The 23,713-nt window shown below is 46.6% G+C and overlaps 2 protein-coding genes across 3 annotated transcripts in view; one reads left to right on the forward strand and one right to left on the reverse strand.

Moving 5' to 3' along the window:
- SYN3 (synapsin III) overlaps positions 1-23,713 on the reverse strand; it is a 444,404-nt gene that overhangs the window by 215,649 nt on the left and 205,042 nt on the right. The window lies entirely within an intron of this gene.
- The window catches only part of TIMP3 (TIMP metallopeptidase inhibitor 3), a 58,336-nt gene continuing 56,328 nt past the window's right edge, over positions 21,706-23,713 (forward strand). Inside the window, exon 1 of the mRNA XM_036093512.2 lies at positions 21,706-22,139. Within this exon, the coding sequence (XP_035949405.1) occupies positions 22,019-22,139 (121 nt within the window). The 5' untranslated portion in view covers positions 21,706-22,018. The remainder of the gene's footprint in view (positions 22,140-23,713) is intronic.

The raw sequence follows: 23,713 nt of genomic DNA on the forward strand, positions 1-23,713 counted from the left end.
GCATTCCACATTCACCGAATTTGTTGAGTTCCTATGTGCCAGGGGCTCTGTGCTAATGCTTGAGGTAAAAAGAATAAAAGACAGTCTCTCTCCCAAAGAAACTCACAAATTAATGGGAAGAGAGACAAGAAAATAAATAATTGCAGCATTCCTGAAACTCATGCATTAGCTATTCACATTCATTTCTGCCATTTTCTTGTAATAGTTTACTATTAATATTTACTTAGTATTTTCTTTGCACTGACTTTTTTTTCTTATAAGTGCCAGCTTTGGGTGTATCTCAGCAAAAATATCCATGAATTTGTGGATTTAATTTGCTAGTTAAATTTTTTATGCTACATAATGTACTGAAAATTTAACTGTTAGATAAGAAAGTTCATGGGGACACTGCCTGAAACCTGCGGGAAACACTAAATTATTGCAAAGGGTGATATGTGCTCTAGTAGAGGTCTGCAGGCTGCCAGATCTAGAGGAAAATGCTTTTCTCCTATCAGGTCCTGGCTAGTCAAGACACATTAGGGTTAACAGTTTGATAAGCAGCATCTCAAGGCAGGAAGTTTTATGGCAGGAAGCAGATAATTCTGTGCTTTCAGGCTAGGATCTTAGAAGCATTAACTTCTCAACGTTCATACCATCTGAGGGAGAAACAGGCCATTCTTGCCTCCAATTTTCTAGACCAATTTTCTAGAGACTACAAGCAAAGGGGATCTATGATGTAAGACCACATTTTTCAACCTTCTGCTTCCATCAGACCCAATGACAAATGACATTCCTGCGGGAGACATTCTCATGGGTTTACTCTGGGTGGAATGTAATCCCTAGGGCTTGCATTAACTGTAGCCCCACCCAAGAAAGTATGTCAAAAAAATGTAAAAGAGGATGACACCATTATAAAGATAATCTTGAGCATGCATGTTAAAAAGGAAGCAATAAACTCTAGGACTTTCACTATGAATAACAAAAACTTATTTGTAACACTCCCTTGCAAACAAATGGAATACACTAGTGTATTGGGGTATTAATTTCCTTCGTTAATTTACTCCACAAATGTTTACTGAGCACCTTTCATGTGCCAAGCCTGTGTTGGACAGTGGGGTTACAGAGATGGCCCAAGACAGTCTCTGTCTCCATGTGGCTAGTGAAGGAGGCTGATGTTAATCAAATAATCATCCAGATAAATGGACAATGTGATGTTTACTACAAAGAGCTGATATACGGTGCTGGCTTGTAACAGAGGATTCTGATCTGGTCCTGGAGGTCAGAGAAGGCTGCCCTAAGAGAATGACAATGGCAGAGAACTAGAGATGTGAGGCAAGGAATTACTAGTTGCTCCTCATTAAATTTCTTCCATGAGCTGGGTGCTGTCCTAGTTAATCTTCACAGTGACTCTCTGAAGTGGGCATTATTATTCCCACTTGGCAAGAGAGGGAACCGTGACACAGAGAAGCGCAATCACTTACCCAAGGACACACAGCTGGCTGGCAGCAGAGCGGGGCATCAAACCCAGGTCTGTGAGACACTCACACTGTGCTTCCCCACCCCTACCTCACCCTCCACGCCCGGACCCTAAGACATACTGCCTCTCCAGGAAATGCATTAAATAGGAAAAATATTACCGGCTGTAACGCCAGTTATAATTTTGCAGATTACAGCTGTGATGTCATCTATCAACCCCTTCAATCCTCAGTCCTGACGTAGATACAGTTTGGCAGGTACTGGTGGCTCCATTTTGCATGGGGAGAAGCAGGGCAGAGGAGGGAAGCAAGGCAGAGGGAGCCGGAACCAAGAGCTCCCTCTTAAGGTAAGGCTGTGTAAACCTCTGCCTTCTGTTGGCAGCATGGCCGAGTCCAACACGGGAATGGGGTGCCCTGACCGAACTCCTGAAGCCTTCTGCCTTGAATTCTGTTTTCCTTTGCCTGGGTACAAATTAAGCAGCTCATTGGTGTGGGACACTACAACTAGTCTGTGCTTTGCTGAGCTGGCCTGAAATCGCACGGGCTGCAGCTGGCCTGGAGGGAGCAAGAGAGCTGGGAGTCTCAAGAGTGTGTCCTGGGGAGTAAAAAGCCAGATGACCAGCCTATTGCTGTACAAGAGGGCCCTGTGCCTGAGAGGACAAGGCCACTAAAGGGGCTCTGAGCAGTACGCCACCGGCCGCTCTGGTTTCTGTTTCACATCTCTGCATGCCTTGGCATTTTGCACCTACATGTTAGCTAAGAATCACTGGCTGAGTCTCGCCAGAAATCGCCGGAAATTTCTGTCCCCATCTCCACCCTTGGAAACCTCACCACAAAGAGTTTTGTAATCCACCAAGTACCCTGCAAATGGGAGGAATTGCACCTTGACCTCAAATATTTACTGTTTTCATTACTGGCTAAGAGTCTGGGCGCTACAATTACACTGCCTGGTCAGAATCCTGGCTCTCCAACTTACTAGCATCATGACCTCGGACAAGCTACTGAACTTCCCATGCCTCAGTTTCTTTATCCTTCGAGTGGAAGTAATAATATTAACCACACCATAGGGACGTTATTATAAGGATTAAATGATATAATGTGGGTAAAGCACTTGGTAGTATCTGGCCGAATAAACACTTGATAAGAGCTAGTTGCTATTCTAATTATTAGTTATTGCTTCTATTTCTTTTCTTCCTCCCTCCCTCCCTTTTTCTCTCCTTCTCTCCCTCCTTCCATAAACTGTCTTTTAATTGTATAAGGCACTGGAACTACTAAGACCTGTAAGACCCAGTTGCTCACAGTCTTGCCCGAGGTCCCATAGCCGGAAAGTGGACTAGCTTGGAAGACTCAACTAGGATCTTGCTCTTTCCTCAAGCTTCCCTCCTTCTCCCTCTCACCCCCCCTGGTACCTAGCATGATGCCTTTTCCATGCACCTGCTCAAGCAGTCCTTGAAGGTCAGCACAAGTCTTACAGCAAGACTACAAGGGTGGCATCCTGGCTCTGCCACTGATGGGCTGTGTGGCTTTGGGCAAGTTACCTAACCTCTCTGGGTTTCAGTTTCCCTACCTATCAAAGGGGATTATGATACTGTGTTTGCCCCACAGGGCTGGGCTGAGCCTTAACGAATCAATAATAAAGTACTTCTATTAGTACCTGGCATATAGTAAGTGCCATGTGAGTGTTAGCTACCATTGTTGTTGATGGGTTGAGGTGGGGGCCAAGGCACGACTGCTATTTGAGGGTTTCCCAGCTCCTTTTCTGAAGTGTTTTCCTTTCTTCAGGGGCTGCCTTGGGATTCTTGGGCAGAGAGGTAAAGTTCTGAATAGATCTGCAGCAGAATATGCTTCCCTCCCTCCTTTTCCTTTTCATTCTCTTGAAGAATAGCTTTCTTTTTTAAACAGAACAAAAAAGCATCAGCAAAGAACTCTACCTCGCAGCAAAGCTTTCCCTCCATGAGTCCTCCCCTTCCTATTTTCTCAAAGGTTGTTTTTTTTTTTTTCCCCCTTTAAAACTATTTCTGAAGACAAATTCCCTGATAAGAAGGAAAACAAATGGGTTTTCAGGTCTTGTAGTTCTAACACAAAAAATCTGGCTTCCCATAGTCTATGGATCTGGGCTCCAAAAGATGTTTAGGAGTTAGTTGGTCCTATTCTCCAGGATCTCACCAGATCCTCCAAAGGACCAGTGGGACCAGAACTGTCTTTTCCAATGAGGTAAGGAACTTGGTCTCAGTTCACAGCAGAGGCTGAGCCCCTAATACTTTCATCCTCTGGCTCCCTTCCTATGTTTGCTGAGCTTCTCACATAGTCACTAAGGCCTAGCTCCTCCTTTGCTTCCTCCCGTGACTATGGTTTATACAGCCTGAATGCTTGGCCTAGGAGCTTATGGTGCGGTCTGGGGCCTTGAAACAGGCCAGCATGAGAAATAACAGACCGATAGCCTCAGCTGAAGAGACAACAGGGAGTGGTGGGGACTGTGCCTAGCGTAACTGGTACAGGTGCTCCTCAGCACCTGCTAACTATGCCCTGGCAATATGAACTCAGAGCTTCTGGTGTTTCAGGAGAAGCTGGAAATCTAAATTTTTCTGAAAATTTGCAGATTACATTAAAAAAAAAAAAAAGAAAACAAAAGTGCTGCATAAACCAAAGAAAAGCCATTGGTGGACCAAATCTGGCCTTGAGGTTGCAGTTTAAAAATCTCCTTTAATCCTCTGATTTAAGGAGAGCTTAAAGGACGTCTTGCCCAGCATTCTTTACTATGCAATCCCCTCCACACCATCTTTGAGATATGGCTGGGCAGCCTTCAGTTGAAACACCTCTCACTCCCCCATGACATGGAGCTCAAACTTCACCAGAACTCACAGCTTTACTTTCTCTTTATCATCATAAGGCCCAAAGCTACCACCTAATAGCTTTTAGCCTTTGGTCCTAGAGTCTTCTGGGGGGAACTCAACCCCATCTTCCAATGACTGACAGTCCTACTAGGCATGAACCCTGGAGGCAGACTGCTTGGGTTCAACTCCCAGCAATACTATTCAATAGCTGTGTCACCTTGGCATGTTGCTTGAACTATCTGTGCCTCAGTTTTCTTACCTGTAAAATGGGGATAACAGTATTTACCTTATAGGGCTGTATGAGGGTTAAGTGAACTGATCTACGAGAAGTCCTCAGTGTTTGTCAATATTATTTTCTTCTTTCTCAGGTTAAACATTTCAAGTGTTTTCAACTGTTCTCTGTACCCATGATTTCCAGGCCTTTCAACACTCTGTCTGATCACTCTGGAGGGTGAGCCAACGTGGCTCCCATGATCCCCTCCTCCTGGTATTCCCATTCTTGCATAATCCCTCCCCACCCTTGAGTGTGGGCAGGGCCTATGAAAAGCTTTCCACCAATAGAATATGGCAAAGGTGACAGGATGTATGTGATTATGCCTATGTGACCACATTATATAATCTATAATGCCTGTCTTGGGAGGAGATGCTTTCCTGATGGCTTTGAAGAAACAAGCTGCATATAGGAAGCTGCCTATCTATGGAGTCACATGGCAAGGACCTGAGGGTGAATTCCAGCCCGTAGCCAGAGAGAAACTGGGAACTGAATGTTGCCAATAGTCATGTGAGCAAAGGAATAGATTCTTCCTCAGTAGAGTCTCAGATGAAACTGCAGCCCCAGCTAATGTCCTGACTGTGGTCTTGCAGAGGACCCAGGAAAGCCAGGCCTGGACTCCTGACCCACAGAATCCATGAGATAATAAATGTGTGTTGTTTGAAGCGAGCCTCTAAGTGCACGGTGATATCATCATGCAGCAAAAGATAACTAAAACAGTCAACTAGCCACCATAGTAACTCTCCCACATTCACCCTACTATGGAAACTCGAATATGTCAGTGGCCTACTGGAAACAGGAGTTCCTGAAATTGAACAGCAGATCACAGAAGGCATTATTTGCATGCTGTATGAGGTGTAGCCATTAAATAATATCAGGGCTCTTCTTTTTTTTTTTTTTTTAAAGATTTTTATTTATTTATTTATTTGACAGAGAGAGATACAGCGAGAGAGGGAACACAAGCGGGGGGAGCGGGAGAGGGAGAAGCAGGCCTCTCGCCGAGCAGGGAGCCCGATGCAGGGCTCGATCCCAGGACCCTGGGATCATGACCTGAGCCGAAGGCAGACGCCCAACGACTGAGCCACCCAGGCGCCCCTATCAGGGCTCTTCTAATTGGCCTCAGATAACAAAGGCACCTTGTTCATACAAGAGCAGGGCTTGAGTCCCTACTGCTGCACACAAAATACTGGGCTGGATGTCATGAAGCAGAGGAGTCAGGTCTCCCTTCCGTGCTGCCCTCCGAGGCAAACCTGCTCTCCGGCTCCAGGAGTGATTAGTTGGGGTGGGTGATACCTGCAGCTCATCTTCGTTCCTCCTAATTCTCTTTCCTCTTTGTGTTACTTTTCTCCATGAAAAGGGAATCAGAGGAAGAAAAAAAACCAACCCAACAGGTGAGCTCGCCTGGTACAGCTGGAGGGGACGCGAGGGAGCAGCCAGTACCACTCCGTGTAATGGACGGTTCTCCCAAGACTCCATAGCGCATGCGTGCCAAAGCCAGGGCTGGAACAGTGCCTTCCAACGCCAGCACTCTTCCCTCAAATTAAAACCTGCCATTTTCGTACTTGGGAGTAATAAGAGGTTGCCATTGTGGAGTTTTGGAGCTATGTGCTGTCAGAGGGTCCCCTCCTTATGTTCTCTTTGCTTTTGGGCAAATGAACTTGCTTCTCTGAACCTCAGTCCTCTCATCTATTAAATGAGGTGAATGACACCTGCTTCACAAGTTCAGGAAGGCTGATGGGATAATATATGGAAAGTGCATGGCTCCAAACAAATGATAGAGAAGGGCATGCTCCCATCATTGTGTTCTTAAGGGAGGATTTAAAACTCTCCCACTTCCTACCTTGCACCCACTCATGAGGAGAACATTTACTGAGCAATGAAATTGTGTCTGACATTTTCCCAGAAGGTATTTTCTTAGATTAAAAGTATCTAGTCGAAGTTTTGCCTCATCCGAGAAGTCTTCTCTGCTTACCCTGACTAAAGGAGTTCCCTACATGCTCCCTGGCTCCCAGTCACTCGGCTTTACCTTCTTCATGGCACTTACGACTGAAATGGTTCATCTATTTGTTTCCATGTCTACTGTCTGTCTCCATCATGCAAATACGGGCTCAAAGGCCAGGGACTGCACCTGTCTTGTTTGCTGCTGGATCTCAGTACCCAGAGCAGGGTCAGACCCAGCATGGGTGCTCAGTAGATAAGGGGTGAATCAATGACAGCATCTGTCTTTCTATTTTTATGAGAATTGGCCTGAAGGAGAAGGAGAAATCCAAGGAATCTAAACAACTTCAAAGAAGAAAAAAACCAAAGCATTCTAGCAGAACACTGCCCCATTTACTTACTGTGCACTTTTACTTTCCATGTTCCGAGCACAGTGCTGAGCCCTCAAAATGGGGTATCTCATGAATTCTCCCATTGGCCTTATGAGTTAGGTGCTCTTAGTGTCCCCCATTTATAGATCAGGAAGCTGAAGTCCCGAGAAGTGAAATCTTCTGCGTAAATGCATACAGTTAGTAACAGGTAGAGTTGAGGTTTGGAATGCAAGCCCCAGGGGCTGACTTCCAGGGGCTGACTTGCTCTGGACTTCAAAGCTGATAGTGCCCTACATCATCTCTACAGCTTACTCTTAAGTTGTGTGTGTGTGTGTGTGTGTGTGTGTGTGTGTAAGTGTATGTGAGAGAGAGGGGAGGGAGAAATGATGGAGGTAAAGAGGAAATGCAGTATATGTTAACACTTGGGGAATCTGGGTGAAAGGTCTCTGGTAATTCTTTGAACTATTCTTGCAACCTTTCTGTGAGTTGGAATTATATCAAAATAGAATGCCTTTGAAAAAGCCAATGGTGGGAAGAAGATGCAACTTGTGTCACGATGAGGAAGGTACAGATCCTGTTTAGTGAGAATGAAGTCGGAGTGGGAGGGAGGCTGGGGCAGACCCTGAGGCTTAAAAGGCCAGGCGGGGCAGTCAGGTTTTCTCAGGGACGCGGTGCTTGGACAGTGATAGGTGACATCCTCAGTTAGCCATGTTCGCCCATCCTCCAACACCCCTGAAGGCTTTAAAAGCCAGCTTCTTGATGCAGCTGCTTATTCTTGAAGTTACCCCCAGGCAGGCACATGCCCATGGTCAGGGACAGCGAGCATCCTTCCCCCAAGGTATATGACTTCCACTCCAGTGATCCATGGGCACGCCAGCCTCGCCATCCCAGGGCGGGAGAGAGACGCTGGAGTGCTGGGCCTTCACACACTGTCATGTAATTGTCCCCTCGGGAAGCAGAAGCAGAAACTCTCTGCACATGCAAATAGTACCCAGAGAGGATAATGAGCTCACCCAAGGTCACACGGTGGCAGGGCTTAGATTAGAACACCAGTATCGTGGGTTCCCATCAAGAACTTACATTCTTATTTCTTGGGGCCACCATCATTATACGACTAAAGGGCTAATAGTTAGCCTTGAGTCCTGGTTCTTTCTCTTGAAATATAGACACCATCTTTCCACTATTTTCTAAAGTAGATGTCCATGGGGGAAGGTTGTGCATACTTATCCCAAAACATGGATTTTGGATTTAGGCAGACCTTGGTGACATCAGTTCCTAGGAGATGACCTTGGACAAATGACTTAATCTCCTTGAGCTTCAGTTTTTGCATCTGGAAGATGAGGACAATGACATCTAGCTTGCTGAATTGTTGCAAAGATCCATTATCTCGATAGATATTGGCTAAACATTGATCTAGGTGTTACAATACAGCAGTGAACAAGACTGATGTGGGACCCACCCTCAAGGAACTTCCATTCTAGTTGGAAAAGACAATGAATAAACATATAAACAAAGTTTTTCCATATAGTGATAAGTACTGAAAAAAATAAATCTGAAAAATGGGATGATGGGAGCCATGAGTGACTGGGGATGGTTGTGCTACTTCAGCCATGGAAGACATTTCTGAGAAGGTGACAAACATCTGAGCCGGAAGCTGAATAAGAAGGAGCTGGTGTTGGCCAGACACGGGGAAGACTTAGGGAGGAGGCAGGGCAGCCCTGGAGCAGGGACGGAGCTCAGCTTGGTAAAAGGATGTTCCCAGCACGGCGGGAGCATGGTAAACTTGAGGGAGAGTGGGGGATACAAGGGCAGTGAGAGCAGGGACCACAGCACACTGGGTATGAAAGGGTGAGGCACTTGGAATTCATTTTAAATGCACTAGGGATCTATAAAGAGTTTTAAGCAGAAGAATGACATCTGATTTTTCTGTGTGTGTGAAGGCAGGTAATATATGAGATGCTATTAGTATGGGACCTGGCAGAGTATAGATATTTAATAAAGGATAGCTTTATCATTGCTTATCATTCCTAGGCAGCACCACTAATCATTATAGACTTCTAGAGGTGGGTGGTCTGTGTATATCTTCATTCAAGGCGGTGCACCTGGATGCACTGCCCAGAGGAGGGGGAGAGTAGTGGGAGATGCTCCTAGCTGCATTGACTTCCTCCCTCCTCCCTGTCACCTCCTCCACCCCAAGGCAGATGCCAGCCACCTCTGCCAGGCCAAGGGGCAGCCAGGGTAGGATCACTGGGCCCCCCTCCATCTGGCTCCAGCTCTAGGCCTCCAAGCCGCCTTCACGTTGCTGTAAAAATGCAAAGCATTCCAGCCATTTTAATTACTGGGCGTTGCATAAGCCAGCAACCAGTTCACACAAAGGAACAACAGACAAAAAATGATTTTTCAACATGCCTTCAGCCTCTCCCCTTCTTTCCCCCTGAAATTGCCTCCAATCACTGGCTCCCAGGCCTTGAAAAGCACTCCAGGTATGTGCAATCTCTTTCAGAGTTTGTTGATATGACATCAAGATCTTTTTTCTCTAAATACTTGAGGCAGAGGCAGTTCCAGCTACCTTCAAGCGGTTTGGAAAGTTACTGGTCATATCCCTACTTGACACGCTAAGACTATCATAGGGGCTCCATAGCATATACAGTGAGAGCTTCGTTATAAAGCAGGGTTCAGCGTGTGGTGGTTCTGTCTGGGCACCAAGTCAGGGGGCTTTTAGTTTTTAAAATTCCAAAATGACCTCATTAGAAGGTACTCCCAAGGCATGAACCCTAAACAGAATATTCCAGTAATGCTGAGATGTGAAGAATTTCTTAAAAGTTTGTGATGTGATTAGAGAAGCTTCCAAGTTTCCTAATTCTGACTTTCAGTGATCTTTTTCAGTACTTCTGAACTCTCCCCTCACTAATAATTTAATCTAACAGTTTTATGGAGGATCTACTGAGTGTCAGGCATTGGACTAAGTGCTCAAAGGAGAAAACTCAATTCGCCCCTGTCATTCGCTCACTTACTAAAGAAGGAAAATGCCAATGAAATGGACAATCCCGAAGTAGTGTAGTGAATATCAAGTCAGAGTTCATCCTTGATGCGTGGCACCCAGCTTGGGTGGAAGGAAAGGCCACTTGTAGGAGATGATGCTTAATAATAATATTGTCTTAATATTAATACTGACAGTGGCCATTCATTGATGGCTGACTCTGTGCCAGGCATTCTGCTAAATCCTTTCCACGTATCATCTTGTTTATTCCTCACAACTCTGTGAGATAGACACTAATGCTGTCGTTATTTTATTAGATGGGAAAATTGAGGCACAGGTAGATTACTTGTCCAAGATCACACAGTTAAGAAATGGCAGCGGTGTGCGTGTGAATATTTACCAACGAGCTCTCCAGGACAAAAAGCCTGATTTGTGGCATCTGCCGATTGCTGTGGTACAAATACTCCCATCATGGCCAATTTTAAGTTACCAGTGGGATGTCCCTGGTAGCAAGCAGCCCACCATGACACAAAACTTCCACCACACAGACACAAGAGCTGGACATAGCCTCAAGACCATAGATGAGAGTATAATGTCATGAAATAATTAGGAAGTGATGAGTTTTAAGTATTCATTACCACATTTTTAATATAATTTGATTATAAGTTGATATAATGAAATTTTTAATAATGGCTGTGTTTAGCTACCGACTCGAAAAATTCCAGGAAATCTAACAACCAGGCTCTCACAGCCAGTGTGAGCTGGTTCTCTCACGCCTGTGGGTGCTTCGAAGCCTGCTCTTCAGCCCTCTGGACAAGTAAGAGATAGCCAGGTGAGAGGAGGAAAGGCACTCCAGGGCAAGGAAACAGCAGAACAAAGACCTAAGACATGGATATGAGAACAGAGCAACAATACCATTTAGTGTTTACACAATGTTTTCAACCATTCATCAGAGTACATAGAGGTGATGAGATGCACAGCATTGGACTCTGAACTTCGAATTCTGGTTCCACCACTTATTAATTTTGTGGTCTTGGCTAAGTTGCTGAACCTCTCTGTGCCTCGGTTTTCCTTTCTGTAAAATGGGCATGATAATAACAGCCCCTACAACATAGAGTTGTGGAAGTTAAATAGATTTATATCCGTCAGATACATAGAACAAGGCCTGGCACATAAGAAGTGCTCAGTGTTATTTATTATTTAACCCTTGAAAATACCTCTGTGAATTAGATGTTTGTTTTCCCTTGATAGAGTATAAATAGAGAGAAACTTGGTAGACGGACAAGATGGGGACTTGAACAAGTGTTCTGATTCACCAGCTTCAGTGCTCATCCTGAGGGCTGGAAATCACACTGAACCCACTGAGTATTATTCTCCAGGAGGGCCTGCAGAGGTGCCCCCTGCCCTACTAAGTGTCTCTTCCGATCGGGGCCACACCTGATTCATGTTCTCACACCCCTTGATCTGGGGGTACGAGGCGTTCTGGGAAAGAAGACCCACTGGCGACAGGCACTGGGTGGCGTCTGCCATTTTGTATCCTTGTTACTTTCTGCGTGCTCACCTTCTCCAGGAGAAGGCAGGCTAGCAGGGTGGTTAACAGCATGGGCTCTTGGGCCAGACTGCTCTGGCTTCGAAGCCCAGCACTGCAGCACCCTGACCATGTCGCCTTGAGCAAGTTATACAAGCTCTCCATACCTTTGTTTCCGTCTCTGAAGAAAACAGGGATGGTGAGGATAATTCCATCTACCTCACAGTTTTTGCTATGAATTAATAGATGCAAACTGCTTAGGAGAACACATAGCACCCAGTAGGTACTCTGTAAGAATTCACTATTATTACCATTTTTTTTTTGTTTTCTTTTCTTCTTCCCTTTATCCCATCCCTTCTTTGGGAATTACTTACATAGTCATAGGGGATATGGGAATATGCTCATCCTTAATCAACACAGATCACTAGACTACAGGTTGCTTGAAGGCAGAGGCCTCATTCACCCCTACACCTGTAGGGTCACGCCCTGGTGCATATAGATTCTCAGCGAGAATTTATCATGTGCCAGGCACTGTGCCAAGTGCCTTACTCACCACACCTCATTGATCCTCAGGAAAATCCTATGAGGTATGAATTTTACCACTCTGAGGCTCAGCGAGGTTAAGGAACTTGTTCAAGGTCACGGTGAAAAAGTGAAGGATGGAAGCCCAGTTTTACTGATGTCACAGGCCTTGGTTGTTGACCCCTTTGTCAGTCTCCTTCCAAAATATTCCACTGAGAATTTTTGAGAGATCATAAAGTCCAACTCCCTTGGTTTTACATTTGAAGAAAGGCAGTTCATTGATTTACTTACAGTCACCCAGATATTGTGTGTGGCAGAACTGGAAGAAAAACCTGGTACATTGCCTCAATCTCATGCTTGAAATTTCAGGAGGATATGAAGCCATATTCAATGGCTGTTAAAAATGTACTGAGCAGTATTCTATCAGCTTGCTTCTGGATTCAGGGCCCTTTCTTTGTAATACAAATATAATGTTCCTGTGGCATCCATCCAAATTCTGAGTAAGAAAGGGCACACCTACGCCCCCAGAAATTGCCTGCTCTGTGATTGTTCTTGCCTTCTCTCCACTGCTAACCAGGCAAAACAAAAGATGCTTCTCAACTCACCCCTCTCCAGCCCTCAGTGGAAGGTACTGTGACTCCCTCTGCTTGGTTCCAACAATGATCAAGAGCTCTGAGCCCTCAAAGAGAACCCAGAGGACAAAGAGGAAATCATTAGCACTTCCAATGTTCTGATGACCCTGAGGGTATAGTGATTTTCAGGCTCTAGAAATAGCATTGGTTTGGAAAGAAATCCCTGGGTCTGAATCACAGCTCTGCCTCTATCTTGCTTGTAAGAAATTGAAGAGGCAACTTAACTTCTTTGTGCCTCAGTTTTCTGTTTTTTCTTTTACCTTTTGACCCCCTTCCCCCATCTTCCCACCCCCTCACCCAGTATCTATGTCCCATTCCCTGTATCAATGAGCTGGTTTTTTGTTTTGTTTGTTTTTAAATCTCACTTATAAGAGAGATCGTATGGTATGTGTCTTTCTCTGACTTGTTTCACTCAGCACAATACCCTTGGGGTCCATCCATGTTGCTGCAAATGGCAAGATTTCTTTCTTTTTTATGGCTGAATAATATTTCCTTGTGTATGTGTGTATAAAACAATTAATTTATCCATTCATCCTTCAACGGACACTTAGGTTGTTTCCACATCTTGGCTGTTGTAAATAATGTGGCAGTGAACACAGGAGTGCGTATATTTTTTTGAGTTATTGTTTTGCCTCAGTTTTCTTAACCAAAAACAGACATAAAATAATACCTATTATCAACAGTTGTGAGGATTGAAGAAAATACTGTATTGGAAATGACTTGTCCATAGTTGGTACTCAACTAATGTGAGTCCCCTTCCCTTTTTCTTGTCTTAGAAATCTTTTTCAGCTTACCATTCTACAGCTGATGCATATTACATGGCAGGGAAATAATTATTTCACTCAATTAGAGAAGCCTGGATTGATGGGAAGATGATGAAGTACTAAAGGGTCTGATTAATCCTGTGTGACCATATAAAAGCCCACCTCTCTGAGCCTTTTTCTTTTCTTTTTTTTTTATTATGTTCAGTTAGCCACTGTATAGTACATCATTAGTTTTTGATGTAGTGTTCAATGATTCATTAGTTACATATAACACCCAGTGCACATCCCAACACATTCTGGGCCTTTTTCTATATCTGTAAAATGAGAGGGTTGGATTTGGTGACCTACAGTTGTCTCCTAGCTCTTACCATCATATGGGTTCCCAAACACCTTCCCATTCCCTCGTTGGGTGATCGGCGCTGTGCTGGGTGAATCCCACAGCACATTTAATCCTCCTGTTGTAGTCTGTACCACCCACTCTTGTTTTCATGTCTTTCTCTCCCACGAGACTGGGAACTCCTTGAGGGCAGGTCTGTGCCTTGTTCACTGTTAGATCTCCAGTGTCTAGCACGGAGCAGTGGACACTTACTTAGTGTCTGGGGAATATCTGGAGGAAGAGGGGATGAAAGGATAGAATCCTGTCCCTTTCCTCCAAAGAGTTGATAATCACACTGTGACAAACAAGTTGTGAGACAAATAGAGAGAGTCGGTGGAGCAATGATAATGAAGAGTCCACCCACAACTTGGAAAGAAGGCTATTTGTCTTCTGAGCTCTGAAGCCATAAATTCACACACCACACATGTGCATGGCCATCTGTGGTAGCAAATCGAGACACAGTAAGGGGAGCATTTGAAACCTAGAACCCAAACTAGTTGACCTCAAGGAATCATTGAATGGTGAGTATAATCTAAAACACAGAAACCAAATGGATTGTAATATTCCCAGTGCAGAAAAAGTCTGGGTGAAAGAAGGGAAGAGTGGCAAGTTTGGAGCAGAGAAATGGGAAGACCAAAGAGTCCAAAGTTGGCAATGTGTGTCCGGCATTTTCACCTTCCAGCAAGAGGGGCTCTTGAACATTGTCACTCCCATGGCAAAGCCTTCACCTGAGTTCAGTGAGGACAATTCTATAGTATCTCAGCTGAAAAACCCTTCTTACAATGACCTCAATCCCTGTATTCTGACTCCATACACAACAAAGCAAACTTCTGATGAGAAACTAGCCTCACACAAAGTCCTCTGATTCTAAGGAGGAAAATATGGGGGTCACATTGATATGAGTGCCCTAACCTATGTGACAATTAAATATTTCATTGGAAGCAAAGACAATGGAATTGTGGTTGGCTTGCTGGTCTCTTATGAATCATAGTATCCCCTGGAACTGATCAAGTCTGGGAACCGAACCTAGAGGATTTTCTTGACTTTAGAAGCTAGATTCTAGAACCTCTGTAATGGTGAATTTGTGAAGGTAATACTCTGATCACCTCCCTCTTTTTTTTCCCTGCCATTCATCGGTTAATTTATTCTTTCAATATTTGGTAAGTGCCTACAATGCAGATTCTGTGCTAGGCTTTCAAGATGCTGTCTAGAGGACAGAAAGACCTATCAACCACTGGGGGCAACAGACTGTGGGAAGCACTGGGTAGAAATCTGGAGTGTATGGTGTGTGTGGGAAAGGAATGAGGAAAGAGAGGCCAAGGAGGGGAGGTCAATTCTGTTGAGGAAGAGAGAGGCTCAGGAAAACATCCACGAGGTGGTGACTCTAGCTGAATCCTGAAAGATAAGAGAATCCTTACAGATGAGAAGTAGGGTGGAGGGTGGATTCCAGGCAAAGAGTATAGTGTGAATAAGCCTCAGAGGCAGGAACTTGACAGCTGGAACTTCATGTTGGGTTAGAAGATGGGAATGAGGGCATAGGTTTGGAGAGATAAGCTAGGACAGGGCCTACTGTTGCATAACTACAGGTGTAGCAATCACATTGGATTCTATGGCAATGGCCCCCCAAGGTGGGGCCCTGGGAAGAGCCAGATCACAGAACAGGGCCTCATATGCCTTTCTTTGGAGTTTAAGACTTTGTTCAGAACAGAAAGTCATGGAGAACAAATGAATCATTTTAAGCAAAGGACAGCATGATTTCAGATTTATATCTGAAAAACTTTACATGAGCAGCAGGGCAAAAGTTTCATTTGACAGAGAAAGACTCTGGACAGGGTGACGAGTTATGTGACTATTGAAATTGTCAGGAAAGAATCTACATGGGCCTGAACCAAGGCAGAAATGGTGGTAATGGGGAGAAAAGGGAGGGTAAGAAGAGATGTGTGGAGTGAGAATCTATAGGATTTGGTGAAAGTTGGTGCCCTTGGTGGGGATGGGTAACACCGCATCAGGGGAAAGACAGTGGAGTCTGAGGAGGTGAGGGGACTTCCAGGTGGAATTATCTAAGGGGAAGCTGGCCATAGACTGGAGCTTGGAGAGACAATGCTGCTTGCAGTGCCATTCCTGTGCACACAGCAGAGCAGTGGCTAGAACCAGGGTAGAAAATTAGCCAGGGAGAGTTGGAGGCTAGAAGGGAAGGGAAGGCAGCCAGGGACAGAATATTGGGAAGCATCTACATTTTAGTGACAAGAAGAGTCCAAAGAGTCTGCCAAGAAGACTGAGAAGGTACAGTTGGAGAGGTGGAAATTGAAAACCCAAAGAGAATGGAGTCTCAGCAGCCAAGTTTGAAGAAGGATCTGGTCAATGGTGTCAAATGCTCTTTGGACCATCCCCGTCACATAGGACAGGTCAGTTTCAGTTCCAGCAGGTTCTGTTGAAGAGAGCTCAAGTGCCTTGCCAGAAACAGAATCTCCAGCCCCATGGATAGGAAACTGGCCATACCGTCCATCCCATTCCCTCCCAAGCCACAAGAGCACCCAGCAGAGACACTCACATGTGTCTTCTCTGCAAAGCTGCACGTGCAACCTTCAAAGAAACCACAAAGCAGCTACTCATTTTTAAAGGAAAAATACATGAACTCCACCAGCATAAGGAAGACATTAAGACAGGGTCGAGGAAGAGAAGGTCTCCCTCCACTTAATATTACCACTCACAGAAATAGTTGACTGAGCACATAATTGACTGAGCACATAGTCAAAAGTAAATAAATAATTAATTAATTAAAAAAACTTTTTAAAAAGCAAGAGCTGAAATAGTAACTCTGTTTCCCATCTCTCACCACCAGAAAACATGGGGCACAACATGTCTCTACAGCACACATGTGTTTTCTGGCTTAAAAATCCCTGGGAGTAGCTTGGGGGTGGAAGGAAATGTGAAGAGCCCAGGATTCAGGTGAATGCAGCCAGAGACTCTTACTGAGGGGTCTTCAGTCCATGGCAGGACTAGTGGGGAGCTGGGGTGAGAGACACTGTGCAATTTTACTGCCATGAAATTGGCTCCAGATGTAAGTGACAAAAGGTGTTTACTCCCTGCTAGTGCCAGACACACAGAGAACCAGAAGAGCTTACCATCTCAGGTTCATAATTCCCAGGGCTGGGCAGCAACCCCACTGAGTCTAGCCAGGGCTCATGGTGATGGGTGGACCAGGGCTGTCTGTTGCTTGGAAAAGGCTATTTTGAATGTAATGACTTTCAGATGAGGACTGTGGGTTTGGGGGAAGGCACTGCGGCTAGGGTCTAGAGGGGAAAGGGAAGGGAAGAAAAGAGGTGTTTCCCTATGAGGCAACAGAACTGACACATGTCTTGTCAGCACCTACTCCTGGTTTAATTTCCAGAGACCAGCTCTGCCCTGAAAGAGTGGAATCGCAGCATTGTCTGCTGTGTTCCCAGATCTCCCCGATTCCCCCAAACCCATGATTCACAAGTATGTAGCTTCCTGAGAGCACGTCTCCCCTTCGGTTGGCATGGGGCCAGCTTGGGGGTGAAGGAGCTGGGCAGCTGCGGACCCAGACGGGATGCTGACTGACAGCTCTGTGGCCACTGCAGACGGGAGGGGTTAGATTCACCCACTCAAAGTGGGTGACTAGTGTGGAACTGCCTCTCTCGCCTTCTCTCAGTGCAACTGGCCAAGATCGAAGGCTGAGGGAAAGGGTGTTCTCTGGCTTATAGCGCCCCCTAGCACCTGCCAGAGGGATAGGGCTCTGTGAGCTCTCCAAGGAGCTACTACGTGCCTATCTGAATAGTGGGAAGGGGTTGGTTGGACCAATCAATTCGACTCATTCAACCAATACTTGCTGACTTCTTTGTTACCAACACTGTCTTCAAGGGGCTTCCTCTAACCAGGAAGGGAAACCGATGGATAAACACTCACATTCTTGTCAGCTAAGTGGTATGAAAGAAAGGAGCACAGGGTGCTGTGGGAATACACTGCAAGTGATTGATGAAGACTGGGGAGGGGAATTAGAGAAGGCTTTCTGGAGGAGGCGACATTTAAACTGCAATAGGAGTTCAATGAATTTTGAAAATAAGATATAGAGACAATAAAAGATGTATTTCCTGACCTTTTAGTGCTTATGACCCAAGAAGTAAACGGACAGATAAACATTTAAACAGGGCTCTATCAGAAACAAGAGCTTCAGTCTCTCCTAACACTTCACCATCACAATCTTTGTTTTCAAGGAGAGAACAGAGAGAACAAAATAGGAACTCAGTAAGTGTTGATTGAGAGATTTATGGATGTGCTTCAGTCTTGGGCACATTCGATTTGTCTCAAACCTGTTTAAATGGCAAGATCTATCTTCCTTTCCTTGTCCTTGAGAGTTTCCCATGGAATCCTAAGACTTTTTCAGGCAAGGTGGGGGCTTGGAGACCATTAAGTTATAGCTTTCATCCAATAAACACAGAAATTGAGGTCTGGACAGGTGAGATGACTTGTCCACACACACAACTCTACTTCTGCAGCATTTGGAACCAATCTCAGGTCTTTTGCTTTTTTTTTTTTCCCCACCCCAGCCTCTCTTTGTCCCCCAGAAATAAAGTTTCATGCATTTCTTTGAAGTAATGTGTTTGGAATGTTTTCAAAAACTATGAAATAATAATTTAGAAAGGGAAAAAATAAACACATAGGAGATAAACCTCTGAGGAGAACAGAATGGTATTTGTTCTGATTGGCTCAGAGGTGATTATTATCATGATGGAGAACCTTTTAGCGAGGGCAGGGGGCAGGCAGGACTGTCCATGTGTTACACACTGAACAAAGAGACTCTAAAACAAACTCATCTGCAGATCTGACATGCAAATTCAGGAGCACGAGTGGCTGGAGTTTCCATGACTAGGGTGCAAGCATTAGGTCATGAGCTGCGGCTGGGGGGACTGAGGTCCACGAGTGCGTAGGAGAGAGCCAGGTAAGGAATCGGGCAGCTGCAAAGCAATCCTGGCTCAGCCACAAGCTGACGGTGAGAGGTAATTTTCTCACCTGTCTGAACCTTATCTTTCCCACCTATAAAATTAGGATGGGTAGTCCCTGAGGTCCTTTTAGAGGACCTCTAAATGTCTATGAGAAACTTCTCATAGATTCCAGCATCCTGTAACTTGATATGAAGGGGGTGGACATGAACTCACCTTCCCTAGAGAAGTTCCAGGAAAGGGGACATCAGGGCAGCCTGGGAGGTTTGAGGATAGCCCAGAGAGATTTTCAAACTTTGCAGTTCTTCTGAGATTTACAAATCTATCCTTGTTCTTAGCTGTCAGGAGAAGGTAGGAGAGCTGGTATAGTCATTCTTACCATTAGTCGCAGGTCTGTTCCAACTAGCTTATAAAATCGTCTTGAAAAAGTAATTCTTACATATTATTAAGTCTAAGGACACCATGACATCCAGATGGATGCCTGTGAGGTCTGCTTGCTGGAGGGGCTGACCTTGGCAGTGGGGTCCTCTCCTTCACAAGGATTCATGGAGCTTATTCTTTCTCTTCCTCAGGGTGAGGACCGGGCTGAATTCTCAGGGGCACAGGGGAGTCCCCTAGAGTTAGATATTAGGGAGAACTTCCCAACTGAAAGGGAAGCTAAACTCCAAAGATGCTTCATGGACCAGCTTAGGATGGGGAGCGAGAGGAAATAAACCAAAAGGCAATTTCATTACCTCTCAGTTGGAAAAACAATCAGATTACTCTTGGTGCTTACAAAATTAAGTAGTTGCCATAATCAAATGCTTCAGATGCTTTCTATAAGGAACCTGCTGCTTGAGGTTCAGCAAAAGTTACCTGACTGATACTCCTGTTCTAGGCAAGCCTTCCCTTGGAGAAAATACTGGCATTTTGGACAAAAGGATAGAGTGAAAAGAAAAAAAGAGAAGAGAGAGCCTTTATCACATAAGATGCTTATCCAAAGTGGACTTGGTCTGGAAAGGCTTATAAAACCTTCCACATGACTGGCACCACGCAAGGATAAGCAAAACTCTCAAATCCCACCAAGTATGCCCTCATTCAACCTGGATCCTTGAAGTGGCCTCTGGAGTGTCCATTGTTCCAGACTCTATGGGCTGCTGGCCATACCCACACCCAAGTCTCCTGGGACCCTATTTTGTATTCAGAGGGCTAAAAAAGCGGGGTAGCCACATATCTCAGGTCTCAAAGTATTTCTAGTGTGGTTGGGGAAATGATACAATTATATTCCATGAAACAGTGAGCTAAGTGCTGAAGTAAACATTGAAGAGGGAAAGATCTATCTGGGCCAGGCTATAGTTAGAGTTAAGGTAGAAAGGGGCTGAAAAGTTGGGAAGGGGATAGGGCAGAAAAATGTGGAAACTTGATTCCTTCCTTATAGCTACAATTCTTAAGGGGGGGGGGCGGCAAAGGAGTTTAAAAAATGTTCTTGGAAATACCATTTTCAATGAAATTTTCTCTTCTGCCATCCCAGTGTCACTTCTCTGAGGTGTAAATAGAGTTTCTGAGAAAAAGTTGAACTTGGATTTCTGAGGAGTATTTTGTTCCAAACTTTCTGCATTTCTATAGCCAAAACATTCAAGTCTCTTTCTAAACAGACTGAGTTAGGAGAGAAAGGGAGAGAGACACAAGAATAGAAAGACAGAGGACTCCAGCTGCAAAAGGGCATCTGCATGGTGACAGCTAATTACTGCTGAAGTCCAGGGAAATAAAATCTTTCTTCCGGTGCAAATGAGTGAATGGAGTTCCTGGCTGCTTGCCAAGTCATGTCACCTTTCTGTGCCAGTTTCCTCATCTGGAAAGTGTGAATAGTACTTTGTGTTTTTCCTATCGAAAAAATTTTTTGTGAGATATAATGAGGTGTGGCATGGAAACTATAAGGCAGAATCAAGATGTTACTTAATAATAAGGATAGTCATAGTATTAGTTATTAGCAATTATCCATTATGGCTAGTGGTCTAAGATCCTGGATAGTTCTCCAGAATCTGATGTAAGTTACCCCAGTTTTGGATCAATTCACCCCCAAATTCTTTGCTGAAGGATGGAGACTTGTCTGGCCTTGGTGGGATTACCATTTCCTCCTGCCCTTTCTACTCACTGTTTTTCAAATAAGCTCAGGGCCTTTGCACTTGCTGTTCTCCCTGACTGGTGTTCTCTCCTCCCAGATTTCCTCCTGCTCCTTCTCCTTGCTCACCTTTCAGCTAGAATGTCACCTCCTTAGAGAGACCTTCTCTCACTACCCCACAGAAAGCAGTGACCGCCCCCCACCCCAGTGATTTCTAACCCATTACTGAGATTTGTTTCTTCATGGTACTATCACCACAGAAAATTACCCGCTGTATTGGTGAATTCACCAGTGAATGCACACTGCCTGCAACTTTCATGGAAGCAAGGACTTTGTTTTGCTCATTCCAACATCCAGAACAGTGTTTGTTGAATGACTTCACAGTTTACTCTGGGTGAGCCCCGGGAAACAACAGTCCATCCCAGCCTGCTCCAAAGGGCAGATGGCGTCCTCACATCCAGGAAAGTCGGGGGTGGGTGTGTAGGTTGTCAGTTGGTCCTTTCCCCTCTGACCGGGCTCTTTCCAGAGAAGGTGGAGAGTTAGCCTTTTCCCCTAGCCTTTCCACCAGGCGCAGTCAGGGTCTCCAGGACCTAGCCTTTCCACCAGGCCTGTGACCCGGGGACGGGCTGGTGCTGTGGCGGGAGGCAGTTGATTCTGGTTTGGGTCAGAAGTGCTCAGAGAGAAGGGTGGGTGTGTGGTCAGGGCACTGGCAAGGTGGGGCACGGGAGCGCCGCTCCGGGGGCCACTCGGCAAGCGTAGGTCCCAGGCGCGTTCCGGTTCACCCACTCCGGTGCCCACAGCCGCATTATTCCCTATAAGGATCTGAACGGTCCGGGCCGGCCCCGCCCCGTCGGCCCGCGCCCCTGGCCCCGCCCCTTTCGGAGGGCCGATGAGGTAATGCGGCTCTGCCATTGGTCGCAGGGGGCGGGCCCCGAGTGCCCGAGAGGGGGGTGGCCCGGGGACCCGCACTATATCACTCGGCAGCCCGGCAGCGCGCAGAGCGGGCAGCGGGCGGGCGTTCAGACGGCTTCTCCTCCTTCGGCTCCTCCTGCTCCGCCCCAGCTCCCACTCCTTCGCCCGGAGAGACCGGCGGCCCGCAGAGTCGTGCGCCCGCGCGGAGGCAACCTCGCTGCGCCCCATCCCGTCCCGCTGGGCACTCCCAGGGCAGCGCGCCCGAGGCCAAAGTTGCCCCGCACGGCCGGGCAGGCGAGCTCGGGCTGCAGCGGCCCCTCCAGCGGCGCACAACTTTGGAGAGGCGAGCAGCAGCCTCAGCGGCGGCAGCGACAATGACTCCCTGGCTCGGGCTAGTCGTGCTCCTGGGCAGCTGGAGCCTGGGGGACTGGGGCGCCGAGGCGTGCACATGCTCGCCCAGCCACCCCCAGGACGCCTTCTGCAACTCTGACATAGGTAAGCGCTCCGGGTGTCCCCGCCAGAGCCCTCGCGGTGCCCGCTCTCGCGCTGCAGCCCGGCCTGGGGCGCAGCTCCGGGTGGCATGGCGAGCCCCGAGCCTTTTCTCTGCCTGAGCTTGGGGTGGGGTGGCGAAACTCAGTTTCGCCGGTCGGAGTATCTGGCATAGCTGAAGGGGCAGATGCCCTGCAGAGAAAATCCACAGTGGCTGAGTGAACCCCTTGCAACCTTTGCTCTCCTTTTAGGGCCTGAGGTCCCTATTGGTCCTTTTGACATCTGGAAAATTTCCCTTTTCACTATCACCAGAGGAAGGGCTGGGGGAGAAAAGGGTGGGAGAGGGTTCCCAAAACTTGGAATGCCAACTAACTAAAGTACTGGGATGTTCAGTAGTTTTTTAAAAAGTTGCCATCCATGTGCACAAAAGTTGCAGGAGAATCTTGAAGTTTTCTGAGTTTGCATTTTCGCCTGCACCCATGAAGTTCATTCTTTTCGTTGAGACCCAACCCAGCCTCCCACTTCCCAGGCAAGGGCTAAGCGAGCTTCTTGGACTGCCAAGTGTGAGTGCATGTAAGGGGGGAAATGAGAAGAAAGCTGTGGGGTTGACCGTCTCCCGGAGGAACCGTATTTGAGAGTGTTGATAGCAAGCAGGAGCGGCGTGTGTGAGGGATCACTTAGCACATAGCTGTGAGAATTCACAGGAAGGCTGTTTTTCTTCCTTGAATGTGTGTGGGGAGGGGGAGAATGAGCAATGGAAAACAGATTTGTCACCAAAAGAACAAAGATGCCAAGGGTCACATCATGGTGACAATTCCAAACTGGACTTAGTGTCTTGATTAGAGACACAACAAGATGTAGAACCAATTTTTATCCAGGGCCTTTCAAGTGTCCTGGGAGAACTTGTTTGGGAGTGTTCGGGACACTGGTGTTTGGATGGCCAGAGGTGGAGTAGCAGCTCGAAAACATCTCTCCTCCTCTTTCCAGCTCATAAAGCATGCAAGTCCAGTGGCCCCTGCTCTGTGTGTGTGTGTGTGTGTGTGTGTGTGTGCGCGCGTGTGCGTGCGCGTGTACTGGGGCTGGGGTGGGGTGGGGCACAGTCTAGCTGCCCTCCGCCTGTGTCGATTCAGAGGTGAAGAATGGAGCGTGTGTGTTTTAAGTCATAAAGAAGAAGGAAAATTTTCCACTGGGTCCTGGGTGAGGGCCTCCACAAGTGTGCTGCAGGGGAGGAGGGGGGAGGAGACAGGAGCCTGGCAGGGGAGGCAGCTGAAGTCGGGAGGGGCGCTGCTGGTGGGCCCTGCTGAGCCTAGGAGAAGTCAGGGAGGTGGCTGTGGTGACCAGAAGGTCAGTCCAGTTGGCAGGCGTGGGTGTTTATGTGACCTGGGGTCACCCTTGTTGGAGGCTTCCTGGGGCCCGTGCTGTGCACCCTTCCCTTTCCCCGGGGGAATCTGGCTGGCCCCTCGGTTTGTGGATTGCCTGGAGGATTCTTTTGGGCTGCCTGAGGCCCGGAAGGTTTTATTCCTTCTCCTCTGACTGCTCCCACCCCAATTCCACTTGGCCTGTCCCTCCTCACCCCCGTG

The sequence above is a fragment of the Halichoerus grypus genome, chromosome 6 (assembly GCF_964656455.1).
Source record: "Halichoerus grypus chromosome 6, mHalGry1.hap1.1, whole genome shotgun sequence".
In the NCBI taxonomy this organism is placed as follows: domain Eukaryota; kingdom Metazoa; phylum Chordata; class Mammalia; order Carnivora; family Phocidae; genus Halichoerus; species Halichoerus grypus.